The sequence below is a fragment of the Fusarium oxysporum genome, chromosome VIII, assembly GCF_013085055.1.
Source record: "Fusarium oxysporum Fo47 chromosome VIII, complete sequence".
Classification (NCBI taxonomy): Eukaryota; Fungi; Ascomycota; class Sordariomycetes; order Hypocreales; family Nectriaceae; genus Fusarium; species Fusarium oxysporum.
Genome location: NC_072847.1, coordinates 1,365,067 through 1,386,518, shown reverse-complemented (window position 1 = coordinate 1,386,518; position 21,452 = coordinate 1,365,067). Strand labels below are relative to the sequence as shown.

General features: G+C 48.9%; 6 protein-coding genes across 6 annotated transcripts; 2 read left to right on the top strand and 4 right to left on the bottom strand.

Annotated features, from left to right (window-relative positions):
* Positions 1-1,396: 1,396 nt before the first annotated feature.
* Positions 1,397-5,463, top strand: FOBCDRAFT_263146 (uncharacterized protein). The gene is made up of 2 exons (XM_031188724.3): positions 1,397-2,076; positions 2,126-5,463. The coding sequence occupies exons 1-2, from the start codon at positions 1,606-1,608 to the stop codon at positions 5,351-5,353; spliced, it is 3,699 nt and encodes a 1,232-aa protein (XP_031035989.2). The 5' UTR covers positions 1,397-1,605; the 3' UTR covers positions 5,354-5,463.
* A 959-nt stretch (positions 5,464-6,422) lies between these two features.
* On the top strand, positions 6,423-9,773 carry FOBCDRAFT_187592 (uncharacterized protein; the record flags this gene model as incomplete). Its single annotated transcript, XM_031188725.3, has 7 exons — positions 6,423-6,699; positions 6,763-6,893; positions 6,944-7,210; positions 7,259-8,322; positions 8,793-9,016; positions 9,053-9,199; positions 9,255-9,773. The coding sequence occupies 7 exons, from the start codon at positions 6,423-6,425 to the stop codon at positions 9,758-9,760; spliced, it is 2,616 nt and encodes an 871-aa protein (XP_031035990.3). The 3' UTR covers positions 9,761-9,773.
* Positions 9,774-10,461: 688 nt separating this feature from the next.
* FOBCDRAFT_277957 (cyclin-domain-containing protein) lies at positions 10,462-12,037 on the bottom strand (the record flags this gene model as incomplete). Its single annotated transcript, XM_031188727.2, has 2 exons — positions 10,462-10,635; positions 10,694-12,037. 2 exons carry the CDS (start codon positions 12,035-12,037, stop codon positions 10,462-10,464), a joined length of 1,518 nt encoding a protein of 505 aa, XP_031035992.2.
* A 4,104-nt stretch (positions 12,038-16,141) lies between these two features.
* Positions 16,142-17,704, bottom strand: FOBCDRAFT_321905 (nucleophile aminohydrolase). Its single transcript, XM_031188730.3, has 6 exons — positions 17,525-17,704; positions 17,415-17,460; positions 17,344-17,358; positions 17,261-17,295; positions 16,969-17,209; positions 16,142-16,913 (listed from the first exon to the last, which is right to left on the bottom strand). The coding sequence occupies exons 1-6, from the start codon at positions 17,556-17,558 to the stop codon at positions 16,595-16,597; spliced, it is 690 nt and encodes a 229-aa protein (XP_031035995.1). The 5' UTR covers positions 17,559-17,704; the 3' UTR covers positions 16,142-16,594.
* A 105-nt stretch (positions 17,705-17,809) lies between these two features.
* Positions 17,810-18,849, bottom strand: FOBCDRAFT_229163 (flavin-linked sulfhydryl oxidase). Its single transcript, XM_031188731.3, has 2 exons — positions 18,469-18,849; positions 17,810-18,412 (listed from the first exon to the last, which is right to left on the bottom strand). The coding sequence occupies exons 1-2, from the start codon at positions 18,702-18,704 to the stop codon at positions 18,025-18,027; spliced, it is 624 nt and encodes a 207-aa protein (XP_031035996.1). The 5' UTR covers positions 18,705-18,849; the 3' UTR covers positions 17,810-18,024.
* A 1,088-nt stretch (positions 18,850-19,937) lies between these two features.
* FOBCDRAFT_229162 (uncharacterized protein) lies at positions 19,938-20,915 on the bottom strand. Its single transcript, XM_059609800.1, has one exon. It carries the CDS (start codon positions 20,646-20,648, stop codon positions 20,355-20,357), a length of 294 nt encoding a protein of 97 aa, XP_059467754.1. The 5' UTR covers positions 20,649-20,915; the 3' UTR covers positions 19,938-20,354.
* Positions 20,916-21,452: the final 537 nt, after the last annotated feature.

Below are 21,452 nucleotides of genomic sequence, written 5' to 3'. Positions count from 1 at the left end.
AGGGCGTTGATAACGGACGATGAATCAAGTTTGTTGGACGACTTACAGATCAAGGATATCCGCGGCCGCGAACTACAAACATTTGTTAAATGTAGTATTATAATTCAGCTCGAGTATATGTTTTTGAAGGTTGCATGAGAGTGAGTTGTTGCAGGGTATGAGGTGAGCCACACATAAATCGCAGCCCTTCGCAGTGGCACTTAGGCAGCGGAGTCGTGATATCTGATGACCTCGAGGTTACCTTGACATCGAGATGATTCAAGGAGGAGCTGTGAAGATAGGAAGATATGCAGAGAGGATCATAGTGTAGAAGTACTCTTTTCTCCAGAAGGTGTACAGAGAGTTGATGGACCAAGACCAAGTGCAGCGTGTTAGGCTCTTGCCTGCAAATCAAGTGAAGTTGGTCAAAACCAACCGAGGTCTTACCAAAGCGTTTATCTCTAGGACCATTATTCAATCCCGGGCATGGTACCTGTATGTATGTATGTACTGTACTGTAATGCAGGTTGGGCTGCAGTTGCTGCAAGCATCGCATTCGAGCTAACCCCAGCTCTTATTCGTGTAGTAATTGGGAAGCTTCCGCTTTTGGGCTGCAAGACAAGTGCGTCTCGTCATCCTTATTCCTCGAGGATGTGGCAGCCCAGAATCACTCTGGAGTGTCTGGCGTGCTTCAAGTTCACCTGTCTAATTACCTCTTGTCTCTGCGCCACCGGAGATAACTACCTTAGTAGCTGAAAGTGCACTTTCAGTGGCCTTCAGTACTTGCGGACTCTCCATTACCACACTTGCTACCAACAAAGAAGCCGAATCGTGACCACCTTTCAAGTTGCAAACCTCGTCTTGGCCCCCATCTTGGACTTACACAGTCAGCGCTGTACTTAAATTATTTCCCAGGCACCAGCTTTAGGCCTTCATGCTCTAGAAGTGGTGATTGGCAACACAAAGGGGCCAACTTCTTTGCTAAGCATGCCTTGTGACTTGGGGAACGGTAGATAATTCGTCGTCATTCTCGTTTATTATCGCCTCTAGCTAAAAATCCTGGAACGATGTAATCTTCTCGTTCGCGATGCTGCCTCTGTGGGAGCTTGGTTCCGCAAGGATAAGATGGCCGGGCTATTCGCTATGTTGATTCACTGCCGGTGTTTCATTTGACTGGTCTTGAAACTTATGCTTTCTTATTAAATTATGAACGCAACGAACCGTTTAAACCGCTCATGCGGCCGAATTCAAATGTTGCACTTAAATCGCTTGATTGATAGAAACCAGTTCCGCATTCCATGATGCTTGCTCCTCATTCGCTGGCTCACTACCCCACCCCGATAAGATAACGGCAATGACTAAGCTTAGCTTGACTTTTTTTTCTGGCTGGGAACTTTTTTTTTCTGCGCTGCGATAGCCTCAATCTTTGCGATTGCGAGCGGTCTTACCAATAGATTTGCCGCTCCTCATTGTTCACAGCGGCAGGCAAGATTCTTCGAATGTTTTCTTCTATTGAGATTGACTCTACTACTGTTTATTTTGGAATTGCTGCCATCGCTCAGAAGAAATCACACCGAGTCTCGCCATTCTTGAAGCTCTAGGCCATTCTCTTGAGTTCCAGTCACCATGGCACCCTCGGCCACCGAAACCGAGTGGGATCACCAATTCCATACCCTGCGCCGAGAGGACCTCTTCCGAAACCCTCCCAAGGATCACACTGCCTATCCTGCCCTCCAATTAGCCGTCGACCCTCATCTCGAGTCCTTCAATGGCTTGTTTCGCGACGATGGCAAGCCAGGCCTGTTGGCGCATGGTATAGCCGACATTGGCGCCAGAACATACCTCGATGGCGACGACCGCGCCTCGCCAGATGGCAAGAATCGCCTTACTATTAGATACAAAGACGTCTTCCTTCAGAAGCCTCAGGTGCCCCCTTCCAATAAGATGGCCCGGAACCGTCAGGTTTTCCCCGCCGAGTGCAGAGAACGCCATGTAACATATCGAGGAAGGCTCTCAGCTACTCTTGAGTACCGCATCAATGGCGGAGATCCAGTTGAATTTACTCGAGAGTTTGGCCAAGTACCTGTCATGATCAAGGTTTGCATCCCAATTTCTGCTTTTGGTTTTTTTTACTCACATATACCAGTCGAACCGATGTCACCTTGAGAACAACTCGCCCGCGCTCCTTGTTGAGAGAAAGGAAGAATCTGAGGAGCTTGGAGGATACTTCATTGTGAACGGTATCGAGAAGATTATTCGAATGCTGCAGTTGAACAAGCGAAACTTCCCCATGGCTATCAATCGACCTAGTTTTCAGAACCGTGGCCCTGGTTATACTCCCTACGGTATCATTCTCCGTGCAGTTCGCCCCGACGAAACCTCTCAGACCAACGTCCTCCACTACCTCAGCGACGGAAACATGACCTTCCGTTTCTCATGGCGCAAGAACGAATACCTAGTTCCCGTCATGATGATCCTCAAGGCATTGGTCGAGACCAATGATCGCGAAATCTTCGAGGGATTGGTTGGTCCGGCTGGCTCCAAGTCCACCGAGAACACCTTCTTGACACACCGAATCGAGCTGCTTCTACGGACGTACAAGTCATACAACCTCTACAGCAAGTCGGATACAAGAGCATACCTGGGCGAGAAGTTCCGAGTTGTTCTAGGAGTGCCGGACACCATGACCAACCTCGAGGTTGGAACTGAGTTCTTGCGAAGAATTGTCTTGGTTCACCTTGGAAATGTTGATGTTACTGAAGAGCAGGATAAGGAGAAGTTTAAGCTGCTTCTCTTCATGATCCGAAAGCTTTATGCGCTTGTCGCTGGTGACTGTGCTGTCGACAACCCCGATGCCGTCCAGAACCAGGAGATCTTGCTTGGTGGTTTCTTGTATGGACAGATCCTCAAGGAAAGACTCGATGAGTTCCTCAGCGTCAACGTCCGAGCATCTTTGCGTGATTACCTTCGAAGGAATCCCGGCGTTGCCTTCACCTCCGAGGACTTCCGCAAGGAGTTCCCCAACAACATTTTCCGCAAGGCCAACGAGAACCTCGGAAACGCCCTAGAATATTTCTTGTCAACGGGTAACTTGCAGAGTGCATCAGGTCTTGATTTACAACAAACAGCCGGTTTCACAGTCGTGGCTGAGAAGCTCAACTTCTTGCGTTTCATCAGTCATTTCCGCATGGTGCATCGTGGTGCCTTCTTCGCCCAATTGAAGACTACGGCCGTCCGTAAGCTGCTCCCAGAATCGTGGGGTTTTATGTGTCCTGTCCATACTCCTGATGGTGCTCCTTGTGGTCTTCTCAACCATCTTGCGCACAAGTGTAAGATCATGACTGACTATGTCGATGTGTCTCATATTGCTTCTCTCGCTCAGGAGCTTGGAATCGTTGACGTTTCCTCGGCTTCGACTGAAGAGAATGTCGTTGTCATGCTTGATGGCAAGATTCTTGGTTTCTGTACCCCCAAGGAGTCTGTCAGAATTGCGGACTGCTTCCGATACTGGAAGGTTGAGGGTACTCATGGAGTTCCTCTTCAACTTGAGATTGGTTATGTTCCTCCATCCAGGGGTGGATCTTATCCCGGTATTTACATGACATCAACACCCGCAAGAATGGTGCGCCCTGTCAAATACCTTCCTCTTCAAAAGGAGGATTGGGTTGGTCCTTATGAGCAGCCATACATGTCCATTGCTGTCGTGCCTCAAGAAGTCGAGTCTGGCAAGTCAACACATGTCGAGTTCGATCCCACAAACATGCTCTCGATTCTCGCCAACATGACGCCTTTTTCCGATTTCAACCAGTCTCCCCGAAACATGTACCAGTGTCAGATGGGTAAGCAAACCATGGGAACTCCTGGCGCTGCTATCCGCTACCGGACCGACAACAAGTCTTATCGCATCCAAACTGGTCAAACACCCATTGTGCGAGCACCTCTTCACAACACATACGGCTTCGACAACTTCCCCAACGGTATGAACGCAGTTGTTGCTGTCATTTCTTATACCGGATACGACATGGATGACGCTATGATTCTCAACAAGAGTGCTCACGAGCGAGGCTTTGGCCATGGTACAATCTACAAGACGAAGAAGATCTCGCTCAAGGACGACTCTCGAACCAAGGCTACCAAGAGTGTCACCAAGGCCTTTGGCTTTGCCCCACACAGTTACGTGAGCGCTCAGTACCAGGGCATGCTGGATGACGATGGTCTGCCTCATGTTGGTCGTCTGATTCAAGAGGGAGACGTCATCTGTGCCTGGCACACAGTGACTCCTGACTACAACGGCAAACTGGTGAACCTCGACGGCATCACTCACTATGAGAAGTACAAGGACTCGGAGAATGGGTTTGTTGAAGAAGTCCGCCTGATCGGAGCCGACTCAGGTAACGAGCCTCTGCAAACAATCTCCGTCAAGTTCCGTATTCCCCGATCGCCCATCATTGGTGACAAGTTCTCTTCTCGCCACGGACAGAAGGGTGTTGCCTCGCAAAAGTGGCCCACGATGGACCTCCCCTTTTCTGAGACTGGCATTTCTCCCGATATTATTATTAACCCCCACGCTTTCCCTTCTCGTATGACGATAGGCATGTTTGTGGAGTCGCTAGCAGGCAAGGCTGGCGCGCTGCATGGCCTTGCGCAAGACTCGACGCCGTTCAAGTTTGACGAAGAGAACACGGCAGGAGATTACTTTGGCCACCAGCTGATGAAGGCCGGGTACAACTACCACGGCAATGAGCCCATGTACTCGGGCATCACTGGAGAGGAGCTCGCAGCTGACATTTACATCGGGGTCGTCTACTACCAGCGACTGCGACACATGGTGAACGACAAGTACCAGGTGCGAACCACGGGTCCAGTCGTCCCTACGACCGGCCAACCTATTAAGGGCCGAAAGAGGGGTGGTGGTATTCGTGTCGGAGAAATGGAGCGTGATGCTCTGCTGGCACACGGAACTGCTTTCCTGCTTCAAGATCGTTTGCTCAACTGCTCTGACTACTCGAAATCGTGGATCTGCCGCCGATGTGGTTCGTTCCTCTCTGTGCAGCCAACAGTGTCACAGTTTGCGCCGGGCAAGAAGAAGGCCGCGAGCATCGTACGATGCCGTGCCTGTGCGGTCAAGCTGGACGACGCGGAGGGCATCGACCTTACCGAGATCCAGGGTGAGATTTGGGAGGACGGTCACGGTAACTCTTGGGTTGGAGGTGACCACACTACGCAGGTTGTTGTCCCTGGTGCGCTCAAGTTCCTCGATGTTGAGCTTGCTGCGATGGGTGTCAAGCTCAAGTACCGTGTGGACCGCGGCGATGAGCCTCGGAAGGGTCCGATGAGGCCTATGGCATTAGATGGCGTTCGGGTTGGAAAATAGAGGGATATACTGTGCTGATGATTTGTTTTTTTCTTTGAGCTGTTTATATGGCGGCGGCCCTGTACATTGACAATAGTGCAGCATGTTAATACGAGTATGACTTGACAATACCTTTTAGAATCTGCAAGCGTTTTTCAGTGCGTCTATATCTTCCTCTAACAGGCCGGCATCATCACTGTTGCCCTATGACCCCTTACTCACAGGCAATTGTCATGACTTCACCGACTTTAGTCGGCTTCATACTTACACCGAGCCATCAACATCAGACATTTCTGCTGGATAAGCAGAGGACACCAATGACGGCAGCAACGCACATTGATACATATCCACGGCACCTCGGCATCGGACAGCGCCGAGCAAACGGAGCATGGGAACGTGGACAATCGGTTGCCGTGTTCCTTGGCCTGGAAACCAAGTGATACAAAAGAATAAGGCGGCTGCGAGTAGCCGAGACTATCGACGAATGGCAGCTGAGGAGACAGCTGTTGGAAGATGAAAGGAGTGTTAGTGACCCAAAAGAGGGAAATGTAACAAGCCGTTCTGTGATTCCGTCCATCTGCTACTTTCTCTTTGGCTGAGAACAGGGGCACACAACAACGTGGATCCTTTGTAGGATATGACAATAACATTGCACACAGAGAGAGTTTTAGTGGAGGATATAGATGAGGGTAGTGTTTCTTTGGTATATCTGGAGCAAGATTAGAAGTATGGAGTGGTGCAACGAGCAATAGCACACAGTCACCACAGCATTGGGTTGTTTATATAACCATGACTGGACTGGACTTGGTGTTTGTTTGTTTGTTTGTTTGTTTAGTCTACTCTTTTCTCGAGGTCATTTCGAGTCCTCGATAATCTTGAATCTTCCTGTTTTATCACTCTTTAATGCCTTAGGTAAGATTTATATATCGAGTAGGCCCATCTATAGCTGAACCTGCCCAGCAGGTGCAGCAGCCGACAAGATCGCACCTCCCCTAGGAAGACAAAGCCTAGCTTCAACTTACCTAATTTCTACTTAACTTAGGCATACCCAAACTTGGGCCATTTACGTCTTCACATCCTCATCAACACCATGCGTATCATCCTCGCTTGGCTGCTCTTCGCTGCCGTCACAGCACAGAGCTACAACTACGGCGGCGTTGATATCGACTCACTCACACGCAGACAAGACCCCGATGCGTCGATCGTCGTCAAGGCTTTGCCCCAGACTCGCAATGGCACTACACCACTGAGGCTCGAGATACGACAAATGAAGGCCGATCGATACAAATGGGACTTGTTCATACTCTCCATGAGCATGTTCCAGGATGTCAGTCAGGACGACCCTGCTTCGTGGTACAAGATCGCTGGTACGTTGCACTGTCTCAGATAGAACGTTGTGAAGAGGCCATACTGATGCCTTGCCTGTCCAGGAATACACGGAGTTCCCTTCGAGGCATGGAATGGTGTTGAGGCGGCCCCAGGAGCAAATCAGTCTGGTTATTGTGCTCACAGTTCTGTCCTGTTCCCAGTGTGGCACCGACCGTATCTAGCTCTCTTCGAGGTATGAGGAGACCTGTTATTCCTCATGCTTCGGCTAACAAGATCTAATAGCAAGAGTTATATCGAATGGCCAATGTCATTGCCGGCATGTTTCCTAACGGGACCGATCGGCAACCATATATAGATGCTGCACGCGACTTCCGAATGCCATATTGGGATTGGGCAATGCCTCCCCCTGAAGGAGAATCACATTTTCCTGATGTATTCTGGAATGCGACTATCTCCCAGTGGGGCCCTCGAGGCGTTCAGGAAATACGCAACCCTCTCTACTCGTACAGGTTTCATCCAAAAAACGCAACTGCTATGATTTGGAGCCCAGTGAGTGCCCCCACGTTGCAAGAGAACTCGTCATTGACTGTCAACTAGCTGAGAGACTGGGACGAGACCAAGAGAGCCCCCAACGCATCTGAGAGTGAAACCGACCCGACATCTGACAACGAAAAGGTCAACGCTGCGCTACTATCGAGACTTCCAGAGATACAACGGCGCCTCTATGAGCTCTTGACTAGTTACAAGGACTTCAACAGCTTCGGGACTAAGGCATGGGGTGCTACGCAGAATTTGTCGACAGCGGACTCGATCGAATCTGTTCACGACATTATTCATACCGACGGCGGTCTGGGAGGGCACATGACATATGTCCCTTTGTCTTCGTTCGATCCACTGTTCCTACTTCACCATGCCATGACAGATCGAGTAGTTGCCATATGGCAGGCTCTCAACCCGTACTCATGGGTCACTCCAATGCCGGCGGGCGAAAACAGTTTCACCACTCTCAAGGGGGAGATGCAAGACTCTCAGTCTCCGTTGACTCCGTTCTTTGCGTCTGTTGACGGCACCTTCTGGAACTCAGACACAGCCAGGACAACAGAAGCTTTCGGATACACGTATGCTGATACTGATCTCACGGGGAAACAGAAGGAAGATGTCCGACAAGACTTACAAAAAAAGGTGAGCGAATGGTGGGGAGGTTCAGCTGCGGTCGGTCTTCAGGCGAGCACGGATATTATGATGGCAGGCGGAATCTCTTCGACAGACTACACGACCAAATGGACCATCGCTGTCTTGGTAAATATGGGGGCATTTCCCGGTTCCTACGCCATCCACTTCTACCTGGGGCAGCCGCCCGCCGACTGTGGTGAGCAAACCTCCCATTATGTCGGCGGTATCCCATTTGCTGGCATTCTCATGACAAACCCATCAGACTCGGTGATTGCAGCAGCACTGCCCATCGAATCTCGACTCAGAGAAAGGGTCATATATGGGGACCTGCGCAGTCTAAGTTTCAAAGACGTCGAGTATTATCTGTTGGAACGACAGAAGCTCCAGCTCTGTGTGATGGCCGACTTCAGAAGGGATGTGGATCCAGCTCAGGTCAGTGGACTACGTGTTGAAATTGTCCGTTCAAGTCACAAGGATGGTCGAGGTTCGTTCAAGATAGACACTTCTTAGATGAGTCTGTTGGGTTTTAGGGCTAAAGAACAGGTAGAACGGGACATGTTTAGAAGAGGTATTGACAAGTCTTTGCTGAATTGAATTTACTGAGCTAGTCTAAGAGACCCATTTGTCAGTGCCGAGGTTGTTTGATGCCTTGGAAGTTGGAGTCGGGGTAGAAAGGCGTTGGTGGCTTTACGGCACAGCGCAGCACCACATAGTCCTCAGGGAGCAAGAAAACTTATCGACTCAAACCAAGGTGCTAAAATTAACTGGTCTAAAGGCCTGCTAAGATATACTCAACTCATCTCAAGCATTTTTGTCCTTTAAGATAGAGGTCACAAGTCTTCTGACCCCCAGAGGCTTGGTATTGTCTCTGGTGCAACCTCATCTCAGCTGCTATGTCATAACAAAACGCCATAAGCATTGTTTCGCCCTTTTTAAGCAGTATATAGCATATTTCCAGTTCCCCCACAATCGTCTGTAATATCCAAATCATCAAATATCACAGCATGGCAGACTCACACATCCCATCCGTTCCTCCACCATGGACCCTCAAAGGCGACATCTACGCCTTCATATTCTGGACGTCTCCCTCACAAGCCAAAGAAGGTCTTCCTGCCATGGCTTACTCTCCTCTTGAAGGACAATCTGACTTTGCTAAAGGTCAGAAAGCTCTTGGAGGTCTGAGTATGTCGCAGCTTATTCGCTATACGGACTCTCCAGTTGGACCCTACGATGAACTTATTCTCGCGCCGGGGACTTTTGGGTATGAGAAGGAGGATGAGAATGGGAGGAGATTGAAAGGGAAAGGTGTTAAGATTACGAGGATTTATGTTTCTCATAAACATACGTGCTACAACGGTAGAAAGAGTACGTCTACTCTCTCAATATCTTCTCTCTTCGCCTACTAACAAACGATATTTAGACTGGAACGTCCCCAAACACCTCGCCAAGTTCGACTGGACTGATAACTCAAACGGCTCTATAACTGCCAAAGTATATCCTCACGATACATTGCCCACAGACTCAGCTAGCTCTGAGTCAGCCTCACCAGATCACACTCCATTCTTCCAGGCCACCTTCAAGCCCATTCGCTATGCGCCCTCATTTCCCTTCCGAACTTCATGGATCAACTATTTGGGCTTCGACACCACCTTGGTCTTTCCTCCTCTCCCTGAAGGCGCTGGGAGTCAGGGCGAGCTGCCTGGTACTGACCAATGGTGCTCTGTCGTTCCGCAGCAGTCTACGTCCAAGTGTATGTTGGGCTGGTTCGACGTTGAGCAGCATCGTGATGAGGAGGGGAAGTTAACGGGTGAGTTTGAGAACTTCTGGCCTGGTTGGTCCAAGTGGCAGATTGGAATCAAGATGGAGAACTCTGTTATCGAGTTTGATCATCCAGAGACGTGGGAGCCTCCGAGAACGAGACTATAAGCAACATTAATAGTTCACAGTTTGCTTATATGGATCTGAAAGTCAACTCGGCCATCAAGAAATCTCTGTTCGAGACCTATGCGCTAGGAGAGAGTCATGGAGGTTACTATATACGTAAGTAAGCAAATGCCTCTTTACCAAAACACCGTCAACTCCAGTGTTTGCGTGCCACAAAATAATAAACAACCTCAACCCCGTCTCCCAACCAACAGGTTGCCTCTGCTGGCTCTCTGTACCCATATCCGTAGCCCATGTCTGTATAAGTACCCCAGTCTACGCAAGAAATACAGCTTTCTTGAGCAGCCCACTGCTCGCTCTTTCGACCCGTCCTTCAAACACGAACATGTCCAACATTGTCATACACTACTCCGCTCTCAGAATCAGCCCTGTGAAAGCTATTCGGTTTCCTCAACATCCCCTCTCAATCGTCATAAGCTATCCATACAGGATAGTAGCAGGGCCATAAGGCCCTTGTCAATAGCTATCATCGGAACTAACACCAGGGGTGAAGTTGATCAATGGCTGCTTGTTTTTCGGCAGATCGCCCTTGTGTCTCGCATTGGTTGAAGTATTTGGTTGCCAGGGCAATCGGAGTCAGTCCCATATTCATCCATTAAGGCAGACGATCAATGTTTATCCACTGGAGATGCGGGTAGCTCTGTAAGGGTAACACATTGTCTGACATTCGCTTGTGACTTCATTCACTCAGTGTTTCCAGTTCCCCCCTGTTTGGCCACTACTTCTCGTGCATAAAACTCGACAAGCATAGTCGCATACGCCTCCAGATCTTCCACTGGAACAGCTAATCGAAAATCGTTGAGGAGCAAAAATTGGAGCTCGAGGTGGTTTAGTTCAACCAAAGGCAGACCACCAACCTATCGTGTCGTTAGTTTTATCTCAGCGAGAAAGGGGCGGCAGAGCATAGTTACATACCTTGGCATATCTTGAATTGGTGTAGAAAACATCTGAGAAGAACTTGCTTGCACACGTCACACCAGAGATGATGAGACGGTGTATATTGAAACTGTCGACAACAAAGTATGTCGCCGCTGCAATACCACTGTATTCAGTAGGCGTAGCAGCTCCCTTATGGCTGCTTGTCCGGCTTGGTCGAGTTGAGTCAGCCATTTCCTCATCGTCGTCATCTGCCAGGTCCGAGTCACTCTCGTCCACATCCATGCCCTCACCGCGCATAGGGGTGTCTTGAGGAGAAGTTGCGTTTGGTTGCTGGGACCGCGTTTGCCGTCGGTTCTCTTCATTCTTCGTGACCATATCGTTGACACGTTCGGTCATACGATCGAAGTATACCAGCAGACTGAGGAAAACCTCGTAGGTAGTGGGGCAGTATTTGTGTATTCTCGAGAGGTAGCTGAGAATGGTGATCGCAGGAACATTCTTGCCGTGAAAAGCGAGAACTGAATGGTTCAACGATGAGATCGAGCTGCCACTGGTGTCCCCAGACTGATTGGCCTGTTGTTGATGAGCAACATTGCGCTGCATTGCATCGTGCTGTAAATCGTTGGTGGTCGTGATCTTTGTTAGTAACGCAGCAACCATCTCGATGATATCCCCTATGGGCATACCACTAATCTCATACTTCATCTGCTGAAGAGGCGGATCATTGAGGATGCCGGATCCGCCATTGCCAGATAGCAGGTCGGCGCTGGCCAGACTCTGGATATGCGCTAGATCACGGATGTGTATGACAGTCTGTACTGGCGGTTGCGACGATGCGCCGGAGACAGGAAAAGAAGGGTTGGGTATTTGGAAGTCGTCGGATGCAGGAGATGGCTGTTGAGCAGAAGAGTTGTGAGAAATTGGGTCGGGCTGGGAAGCGTGACCTAGGGGACCAGAGTCCCTCGCGTCAGATGCCATAGACGGACTCTTTGCATCATCGGCATAAGCAGGGCCGGTGGCAGCAGCGGGCGATGAGGATGGAGGCGGGGAGGGGAAGCGTGAGGCTCCGCCAGTGGCCGACACGTGGGCGGTTTCGTGACCCGCAGGCACTGGAGTAGAAGTTGACTCTGAAGCCGGTGCAGATGCAGGCGTAGTTGCAGATGCAGGCGCGTGTGACCACGTCGCAGAGCTGTGGTTGCTGCTGAAGTCGGCGAGTTCTGCTGTACGCTGCGCTCGCGGGGTAGTGGAGCGTCGTGATCGGCTGCCGGATCGATAAGAAGAGGAAGAGTCGTGTGAGTGATGATGTTGAAGGGAGGGGTTGGCAATCATGGTATGAGGATATGAGTTGTCTGAGATGATGTCGCCGATCACAGCGGCCATAACATCGCTATTGTGCAGACTTTCGTGGGTGATTGAAGCGAAAGTTATTATTAAGAGAAACGGAGGGGTATCGTCGTTGTCGCTGGTCTCGCAGATGAAAGTGAAATCGTAAACGGCGAGTAAACTGCGGGACGAAATAAAAACAAACTATTAGTCGTCAATATCACATAAAACAATATCGTATATGATAAATATCGCTTCTTAGGGATTTCAAGCTGTGGAAAAGGTCGAGGCAATGCAGAATGGAGGCGATGACGATGTCAGAAGCCAAGACAAGTTGAGGAAATCGAAAAGAATCAAGCAAATGGAGGGGACAACATGCAGTAGGAGGGGAGAGGATCGGGCCGGTGGAGACGCCTAAGAACCAGAACCATAACCAGGACAAGGACAAGCCCGACAGTGGATGCTGGAGGCGTTTTGGAGGCTGAGTGAGCAGTCACTGGAGCCAGAATGAGGGGACTCCTGGTCAGCCTGACTGACTAGCAACTGGCGTCGTCCAGTGGGTGCCCAGGCGTTCAACAGCCTGCTAATGAGTGGTCCTCACAGCGCACCAGAGCAAGCACCCGCCCCTCGTGGGTGAGCCAGCGGGTACCGAGTGGTGGTCGAGGCGGATGGTGGGGTGAAGGCCGATTCATTCTCCCCGACAAAATCTCGGAACCAGCTCAGTGGTGCATCTCCCTGGTCTGATTGGCGCATCTTGTTGCAACAACTCAGGGTTCTGAGTGTTTTTTGGTTCGCCTTTCCCCTTTGCTTGCCATCTTTTCTTTTTCTGGATAATTCGAGGGTGTACCAGTGCAATCCACGGCTACTTTAACTGTCTCTGGATCCATCAAGAGAATGAATTCTTGTTGGGTGGGTGTTGAGGTGTCATTCGTCGTCGATCATATCCTGTCAAGAGGATGCGCAAAAGATATGCCCATGGCTTTTCGTCATTCGAGACAAGAAATATGCGGATTTGCATGGCATAGCCTGATATACCACATGCAATTGTTCGAATGACGAGAGCGGCGGGACGACCATCGCGTTGCCACCTGCAGTGTCGTTGAAACCAGAGGAGGTTCATCGATATGTCCGATATGTCGGCCATGGCAACTGTAGTGGCGTTTGTGAATTCGCATCCGCCTTGAAAGCACAGGCCGACGACGTCACCACCCCTGTCCCCATATTGTGCAGCCATCCAGAACTCGAGGGTGGGTGGCTGACTCGGTCCCTGAGACTGTTCACCAGGCGCCCGCGTGTTTGCGACAATTTTCCTCTGTGGTCGGGTTTCACTCAGGTTCGGCAAACTGAATTTGACGCTCATGTATTGATGAAGGGTGACGATGTGTGGTACACGAGGGAATAATAAATGGTAAGGCAAACACGTAACTGGGCACATGAAACACATTAAAATGAAGCAAACATATGGCTCACTTACCGAAGGCTACGCAGATAAAGCAGATTTCCTTTGAACCAGGTAAAGCCAGTCGCAAGTGTATATGGGTGTAACGATATAAAAAGAGCTACCGTGCGAATTGATTCAGGGAGATATGCTCGAAGAGCCTCTTTGGATTCGGAGTAGGTTGAGGTTAAGGCAAGTTAAGAGTGACAAGCACCAAAGGATAGAAAGCGATTGGTTGTCTTAGGTAATGTTGAAGCGTGATTCCAAGACTGGAGCGTCTTCCGGAGAAGGCGACGGACACGGCGAGGAGCGGCCACCAGAGCGGAGCGCGTTAGCTGAGGATAAGTCCAGAGCTTTGGTTGATCGACACCTCCTGAAAGAAATGATGCGAGATCGGCTGCCGCTTAAAGTTATTAAGCTCGAACGTGTGGGTGCGTCTTCTATTCGGATGTAGAATACTAGAAGCAGTTCATATCACCACGTTAGGTTTCGGTATGATAACCAGGCCGATAAACAGATACCGCTAGGAAATAGCGGGCAATAAATCGCTGTAAGCTCCGAGTCCAGCAAAGCGACACGCAAGCGAGCACTGACGTTTCGACAAACACAGCTATAAAATTCTTGGTTCAAGCCCCGTTCACTGCAGGGGGGAGAACGACAGCGAATTGAATGACACGGCTTTGGTGTATGTTTTGGCTCGGTCGACCAAAATAGCTTGGCCTGGAGGCTTTGGTACTCTTATGGTCCGTTCGCTGGGGCTGGTCTGAATCTGAATCTAGCGTAGGGGTCTCACGGGTCTCTCTCCAGGTCAGGCGAGTGCCCTGTCGATAATGGCTCGAGCTCGCTGTATAGTGGAGTTGAGATGGAGACGAGTTGATCAACAACTCGATATATGATATTCACGTCTTGAGGTACGTAGGGCTTAGTGAACTGCTGTCTGTTAAAAAAAGAAGGAAAAGGAAAATCGTCAATAACGTAGGGACAACGATATGCGTAGTCGGTGGAGAAGAGGAAAGGAGAGAAGCTATTTTTAATACCTCTTGGCGAGCTGTGAAACGGTTGGAAAGTTGTTGAGTCGACTCTGAATCGGGGAAAGAATCCATCAAGCGCTTCCTTCCTCCTTGATCCTGATACTTCGCTTCTACTTATCTGTCCCAAGGTACGACGGGAGGGAAGGAGTCTTCCTGCTTACTCTTTAGGACCGTACCTTCCTAAACAAATACTAGTGATTGTAGATCAGGGGTTTTGACAACGACATGGCAGGCTTTGTTTAGATTGAGATATGTACAAAACAATGACATCGTGCTCTGTATTTCATCCTTTCTCTTTTCTATGCCAGCTTCAAGAACTGTCATTGTATCTTGTCAGTTTGAAGTGGTCCTCCACATTTCCAGAAACAGTCCAGAGCCAAGGATCGACGCACGTGGGTGTGATCACTCTCCTCTTTGAGAAACAAACAAGTGATGTGATATTTTCAACAAGAGCCAAACTTTTCGAAAAACGGGTTCTACAACTCAACTCCGGAAATATGAAAACCAGTGTGGCTGCGTAGAGTTGTCATGCATGAAGGCTTAAACTCGATAACTCAAAGGGCAATACATGGTGAGATCTTCAGTCTTTAACAGATTATTGGCAGTTTCTACTCGATTTATCAGGCCTATGATAAGAAGAGGAATAATCATGTTTCTTATTATACAGTTGATGTCCTGCTCAGTATGTAACCAAGAAAACTTCTATCCCTAAGCTCAGACGTCAAAAACAAGTAGTCCAAAAGCCTACTCAGTCTAGCCTAAGGTTATATGAGTATTTTTGTCATCTAGAAAAGAGGTCGTAGGTTTCTTGCCTTCCCTTGACTACCAAGGTATCAGTAAATGTTCAGCATCCAAGTCATCATTTCAACCTGATTGACACCACAGCCATCGGCTTGATACAACCTCCAACTCGGCGTTCGGTAAGTTGTCGGCCGAAGGTACGTAGTTGTGAGTTGATAAGCCCTCTCAAACTGAGTGGACAACCAAGATGCTGAATACCGGTTATCTGCAGGTTGACCGTTTCAACTATACAAACCCGTCATCAACACGAGAACTCACCACCTTCATCACGCAGCATCCCTCTACCATCCTGGAACTTTCACAAAAACAAAACTTGATATAGGGTTCTCCTGCGTCTTTTTCCGTTGGCAAGGGTCCACACCGGATATATACAAAGGGCCACCGACATCGGGTGCAACCTCTTTGGGGCTGCAGTCTCACGATTGAGTCTTATGCAGGAGAGTGAATTTACAATCCCTGATCACTTGAAAAAGGCTCCTTACAGTAGCGATCTTTTCTCATTTTCATGGATGTACACGTGCCCTATCTTCGTCAATCAACGTCTCTGCCTCTTATCGCTGGCTGATATAAATCATAAGATACTTCAAAGTTCACCGCTCAGGTATACAATAAGATCCAAGACAGAGTCAGTAAGTAAAGCACGGGCATCTTATGCAGTCGCCTTGAACCAAAGAGCATTTGCCGTTCAAGCACATGGCAAGTGTTCAGCTGGAATAGCGACTCCCGCATCACCAGGTACTTACCACACAAGTCTCGTGAGTCCCTCATTTGTCGCCTTGAGTCCACTCTGCTGCAAGTCCTGATAAACCACTTTCGTTCATCACTGGAAGTCTCATTCTAGAAGAGCGGTGAACAATCAAGATAGCCGCCACCACTTATCAATGTACGCCTTGCTTTGGAAAGCGATTCATTTGGGTTGTTTCGAATTGATTTGCACCATTATGTAGACTCGTATTCCATAGGCTTGCAACCAAGCAATGTTACCCCACGTTATCAACCTAATCGCAGCTTCACATGATGCGGGGATTGGACTTGGGTCGCGGCCCGATGCATATCCGTTCCGCTCCCATATTGGATCCTGATTTGTTTCCTAATGAGGTCGGTCGATGTATTGGTTTTCTTGTTCCCATTATCTAGTGTACAGCGCTTCCAGCATCTATCGTTGGCTGTTCTCTGAAGAGTCTGACCATATGCTCTTCATTCTTTACCTCAGCATCAGCTAGGGGTGCCCATGGAAGGCCTCTCCCTCGTTCGCACACCCTTTGTCATGACGGGTTTCATAGTAGCACTGCTCATGTTATGTCGTTTCTCCTTTCCTCACTTTGTCCTGTTCAATAAGGACGATTACTCGTGCCGCACGGCGTAGTCGGTATCAGGGAGATACAAGTGTCGGTCCGCGCCGTCCTTGGTGAGGACGACCATACGAATGACACCACCAGAGCTACCGTCCCACTTGATGGCCTCCCTCAAGGCTCCCTTGACGAAGTTGACTGCATCATCCTTCTCCATGCCCTCTCGCCAGTTGGCATCACAGTAACCATAGATGTAAGTCGATCCTGAACCGCCGATAGCATAAGATTGCTTGTGAAGGGAACCGCCCAGTGGAATAGAGTAAACTTGGCCACCGAATCTCTCATCCCAACCAGCAATGATGAGACCAGCCCTAGAGATGATTATTAGTATCAGTTTCGATCTAAGATGGGGTTGTCAGAACGTACGACAGTCGGTCCTTGTTGGCGTAGCAGATCTCCTGGAAGATTGACGCAGCAGTCTGTGTCATGGGGGGCTTGCCATTGGTCATGGCGAAGAGTCCGAGCTGGTATTGAACAATATCGGCAACAGCCTGTGTGTCGGCAGCTGAACCAGATCGGCAGCACCAGATAGTGTCATGTACTCTCGTCAACTTGTCTGTCACTCGGTTTGCGATATAGGCACCGGTCGTTGTTCGCGAATCCGCACCTGAGAATAACTGTTACTAGATGCACTTTCGTTGGGGCATGAGATACCTACCAAGAATGACACCGTCCTTGAAAGTAACCGCCATACTATGATATGTTAGGCTATGTCGTTTGCATCATTAGGGAGGCACATACATCGAGGTTCCCAGGCTTTGAACATGTTAGCAAGCTGCGCTTAATGACAGGAGGCATTATTCAATACTTACTTGACCTCTCCCTTCTTCAGGCGATCCATATCAACATGGATACCATCTGGTGATATCTGTAAGCTTCCGTATCGACAAGGCCAAGCTATGACGAAAGAGTTTCAACGCACCCTCGTTCAATACTCCAGCGTTACCGAACTCCATTATGACAATTTAGTGATGTTTTCTTGAATTTTCAAAGGTATTAGTTGATCGATCGTTTCGGAGTCGTGCTTCGTAATGGTTCGTGGTCGTTGCTCGCTGCTCGGGGAAGGCTGGAGCTCAAGTGAAGCTCAAGGCAGCTCTGAACGCGCAGCCGCGCCAAACAGCCAGCTACTGTATCATGTGATCTTTCACGTGACCCGCTCAAAGTTGTTTGCATGAAGATGAGGTTGACTCTAACAGCACTCCGAATTCTTGATACAGTTATTGGTATGATCTTATGGAACTTATGGGTGTTTTTTATGTGTTTATTTGTCTTTTTCGTCGTTTATGGTAGTTACGCGTCCAGGAGTTTGGAGGAATTGTGGTATATCAAGCATGAACCAGCTGGACCAGCCAAAGCCAGCACATACGTGGTCCTCCTACTGAATTACTTGTACATTAATGTGGATATTTATGTTTTAGCTCTTCAATGCTTATGCAACTCCTGATCCGGTCCCTCGGCCTGGGCAGCTGCTGTGGTTTCTGCACCACCCTCCTTCTTGTCCTTATCACCACAGCCACAGTCATAAAAGTCGCCAATATTTTCGCAGTCAAAGAGAGGCTTGTGTACCCTCTCGTTGACAATGTTGTGGGCGAAGCACAGCCATCCAGCCGCTGCGTTGCGGCTGCTGGTCTGTGGCGGATACTGGGCGAGAAGCTTTTGGAAATGCGCCGCACACTGGCCGCAAGGATAGAGTCGGGCGAATAGGTGCATGAAGGTCTCGAGAGCCATTCGATCGTCCTTGGTTGGCTTATCGGGGAATCGTGCCATCATCGTATGGAGAAACTTCCACGTCGCGTGGCCAAGTTCAGCCCTGTGAAGCAGTGTTAGTGGTGCTTTTACTCGTGAAAGGAAAGTCTATCAACATACTTCAACGTCGCGTTCTCTAGCTTAGGCGCAATAGAGTTGCCATCGAGGAGACCAGCAGGCAGAGCGCCGAGGTCAGCAGCGAACTCAGATCGAGGGGCTTCTTTCAGGGGCAGTTCAACATCATTTTGGTATTTAGGAAGAATACTGCGCGAGGGTCCGGAGAAGAAATAGGATAAGGTAAAGAAGACTCCAAGGACCAGAATAAAGGTCAGTGTTAAATGCTGTCGACGAGCCATGATTAAGTGTTGAAGTTAAAAGAGTGAGATAGAGGTTAATCCTCCAGAGGCTTGAGTTGATGGCTCATGATAGTAGATAAATTCCAGCAGGGACCTCTATCGAACGAGCTTCTGGGCGAAACTAACCAGTTACAGCAAGAGACCATGGGAGTCCTGAAGCAGCGGGGGGTCCAATTGCACAAATGAGACGCCAGATCACCCAAAATAAAGTGGCATGAGTGGTTGGTGGGGCCGGCCGTCGCCGGGACGGATGCCCGTTGAGATCGGTGGATCCCCGGGAGCATACGATCACGAGTATTGACGTTCAACTACAGGTGCGAAGTTGCATCACGATTAAAGCACAAGAGTATGTTGTTGAATGCTTATTTTGGAAGTGATATGGAAACGAAGGGCTCGAATTTATCGTTGTCTTTCTCTAAGTAGTATTCACCCCATCATACAAAATCAAACTATCATGAATGAATGTGAGCATATAAAACCTCCAAGCCCAGCACAACGGCCCCATACATATCGCCTCCATAAACGACCAGGTCAAGCATATAAGACCATACAAAATCCGCCGGCAGAAATTTCCATACTCTCTAGCGCCGCGTGTTGAACACTTGATTCCATTCTCACGGCACCTACCCTATACACATAGTGGAATTCGGATTGATAAACGTGTCGGTTTGACTACAACTTGTTGATGTTAGACACAAGCCAATAGTCTTCATCGTCTAATAGTACTAATACAGTCTATCTGTGAGGACCGTATGGTAAATATATATATATAGTACTGTATTGGTAATTCTATCTGGGCATCTACCAAACGCCTGAAAACTATGACCGGCTGAAACAGTTCACCCTTAACACAATTGCCTATCACGATGAAACATATGGACAGATGGACACAAGGGAAAGGACAATATCGTGCGAGCTCACGCATTCAGGAAGACAGATGTAAAAACTACAAACTGCAGAATGCAAGAGCAATATGTCTAGCTTGAGGACGCCCACAGTACAGGACCAGAACAATTATGGTATCACAAGAGAGAGATGACATTCAAGCTGACTAGTCACATTGATAATAACAGTTGGAGAGTGCTAACCAAGTTTTGTCAGTTAGCATCATATGTATCAGTCCTTCATCCAGGTTGTTAGACCTTTCCAACATCAATATCGTAAACAACAACACAGGAGAACATAGACACAGAAAGTGACAAGTCACTAGATGACTCAATCAAGGAAAGTATAGAAAGAAACTTCACTGGAAAGACAGACTGACATTGGTATTGTCATCAACTCATGAGCCAAGCAACCTGCTGCGCGATATGATTGGTCAGACAAGAGACAGACCTATGAATAGCAGAATCAGAGTCATTACTATTCCCATAAGGTTGATAATATATGAAACCAAGATCCAAGTCACATTCCAGAGTTGCCTCGTGGCTTGTTTTGCTTTCGATCACTCCTTCAAATACGCAAAGCCCTGTTTACAAATGTGACAGAGATACTCGAAATGCATGGCTTGGAGGCTCAATCGACCAACCATTCTAGCCTAGATGGAGAACAAAGGATAGACTTATGCATGTCTTAGTTCGCGGGTTATTGGATGTCTCTAGCAGATTGGAGGGACCGCCAATATAAAAGCCACTCGCATACTTAGCTCGATTAACCCGAGACCATCACGACGAGGGCAGTTATCGGTATGCAAAAAGTATCAGCCATCTGTATGAATGCACACAGTGACCTGCTGGAGGAGATACTCACAGTAATGTCCAGCGGCTTATAAAAAACGAGACACGTTAGGCCGGAGGAAGAGGCTATGCCGTAACCTCTTGATTGGATGTGATCAGCCTTGCAGTCCAACCCACCAAGACGAATGACAAACAAAGGGCCACAACAGAGAGTATAAAGACGAATTATAATATGGTGACATCGGATGTCCCAGCTTGCCTTTGGCATGTATATGTCCGCCGTGAAGTGACATCCAGCGTCATCCTTGACATGTTAGTATGGATCATGTTCATGTCACGAGCTGAAGAAACCAGGATAGACCGAGGAGCTGAGGCTCTCTGCCTTGATGGAATTGAAAGGAAACAACCGAGTCTGGGGATTTGACTCAGCTGTTTCAAGAAGTGATAGTTCACCGAATCTAGCGAGGCGAGCCGCTGGCGGCCTCGTCTCAGGAGGCACTGCTATCATTAGCCTTTGCTTAAGGATGGACGGTAGAGCCGGATGGATCTTTGCTGGGAAATGCAAATTACGCTACCGAGTTGGCTGTCTCTCAAATGTTTCTCGAAGGGACACTCGTTTCGTTTCAGGCAGAGTCAGCTACTGACTGACATGGGCTATAAACATCAGGTCAGGCGGGGAGACGTCCGCCAATACCCACAAGACAACGCGCTTGCTTGGACCCGTATTCAAGAGCGGTAGGGCGAAAGCAACCTGGACGGTGGTGGTGATGGTGGAGGCCTGTAGGTGAAAGCCGCTTACACGGGCGATCTGGTAGGAGAAATTGTAATGAGACGATGCAGTTTCCACAACCTGGGAAACGTCTGAATCAGTTTTGGTCATCCGGGTCCATAAGGAGATGGATAGAGATTAAGTGAGCACGTAAAGTCTCTTGGCAACGAAACCATCACGATGAATCAAGCCAAACCTTGCCTGAGCTGGCCAAGAAGAAGCGGTAGAAACAAACGGAGCGGATACTCGGGAGAGAGAATCGAATCACTGAAGTTGAGATCGCGTCAAACAACGCGACCACCA

Coding starts and splice junctions, on each gene's coding strand:
- FOBCDRAFT_263146 (XM_031188724.3), top strand. CDS start 1,606: ATGGCACCCTCGGCCACCGAAACCGAGTGGGATCACCAATTCCATACC. Junction 2,077..2,125: donor AAGTACCTGTCATGATCAAG/GTTTGCATCCCA, acceptor CACATATACCAG/TCGAACCGATGTCACCTTGA.
- FOBCDRAFT_321905 (XM_031188730.3), bottom strand. CDS start 17,558: ATGGAGTTCGGTAACGCTGGAGTATTGAACGAGG. Junction 17,461..17,524: donor CGCTGGAGTATTGAACGAGG/GTGCGTTGAAAC, acceptor AGATATCACCAG/ATGGTATCCATGTTGATATG. Junction 17,210..17,260: donor CAAGGACGGTGTCATTCTTG/GTAGGTATCTCA, acceptor AGTTATTCTCAG/GTGCGGATTCGCGAACAACG.
- FOBCDRAFT_229163 (XM_031188731.3), bottom strand. CDS start 18,704: ATGGCTCGTCGACAGCATTTAACACTGACCTTTATTCTGGTCCTTGGA. Junction 18,413..18,468: donor CTAGAGAACGCGACGTTGAA/GTATGTTGATAG, acceptor ACTGCTTCACAG/GGCTGAACTTGGCCACGCGA.
- FOBCDRAFT_229162 (XM_059609800.1), bottom strand. CDS start 20,648: ATGCCAAAGGCAAGCTGGGACATCCGATGTCACCATATTATAATTCGT.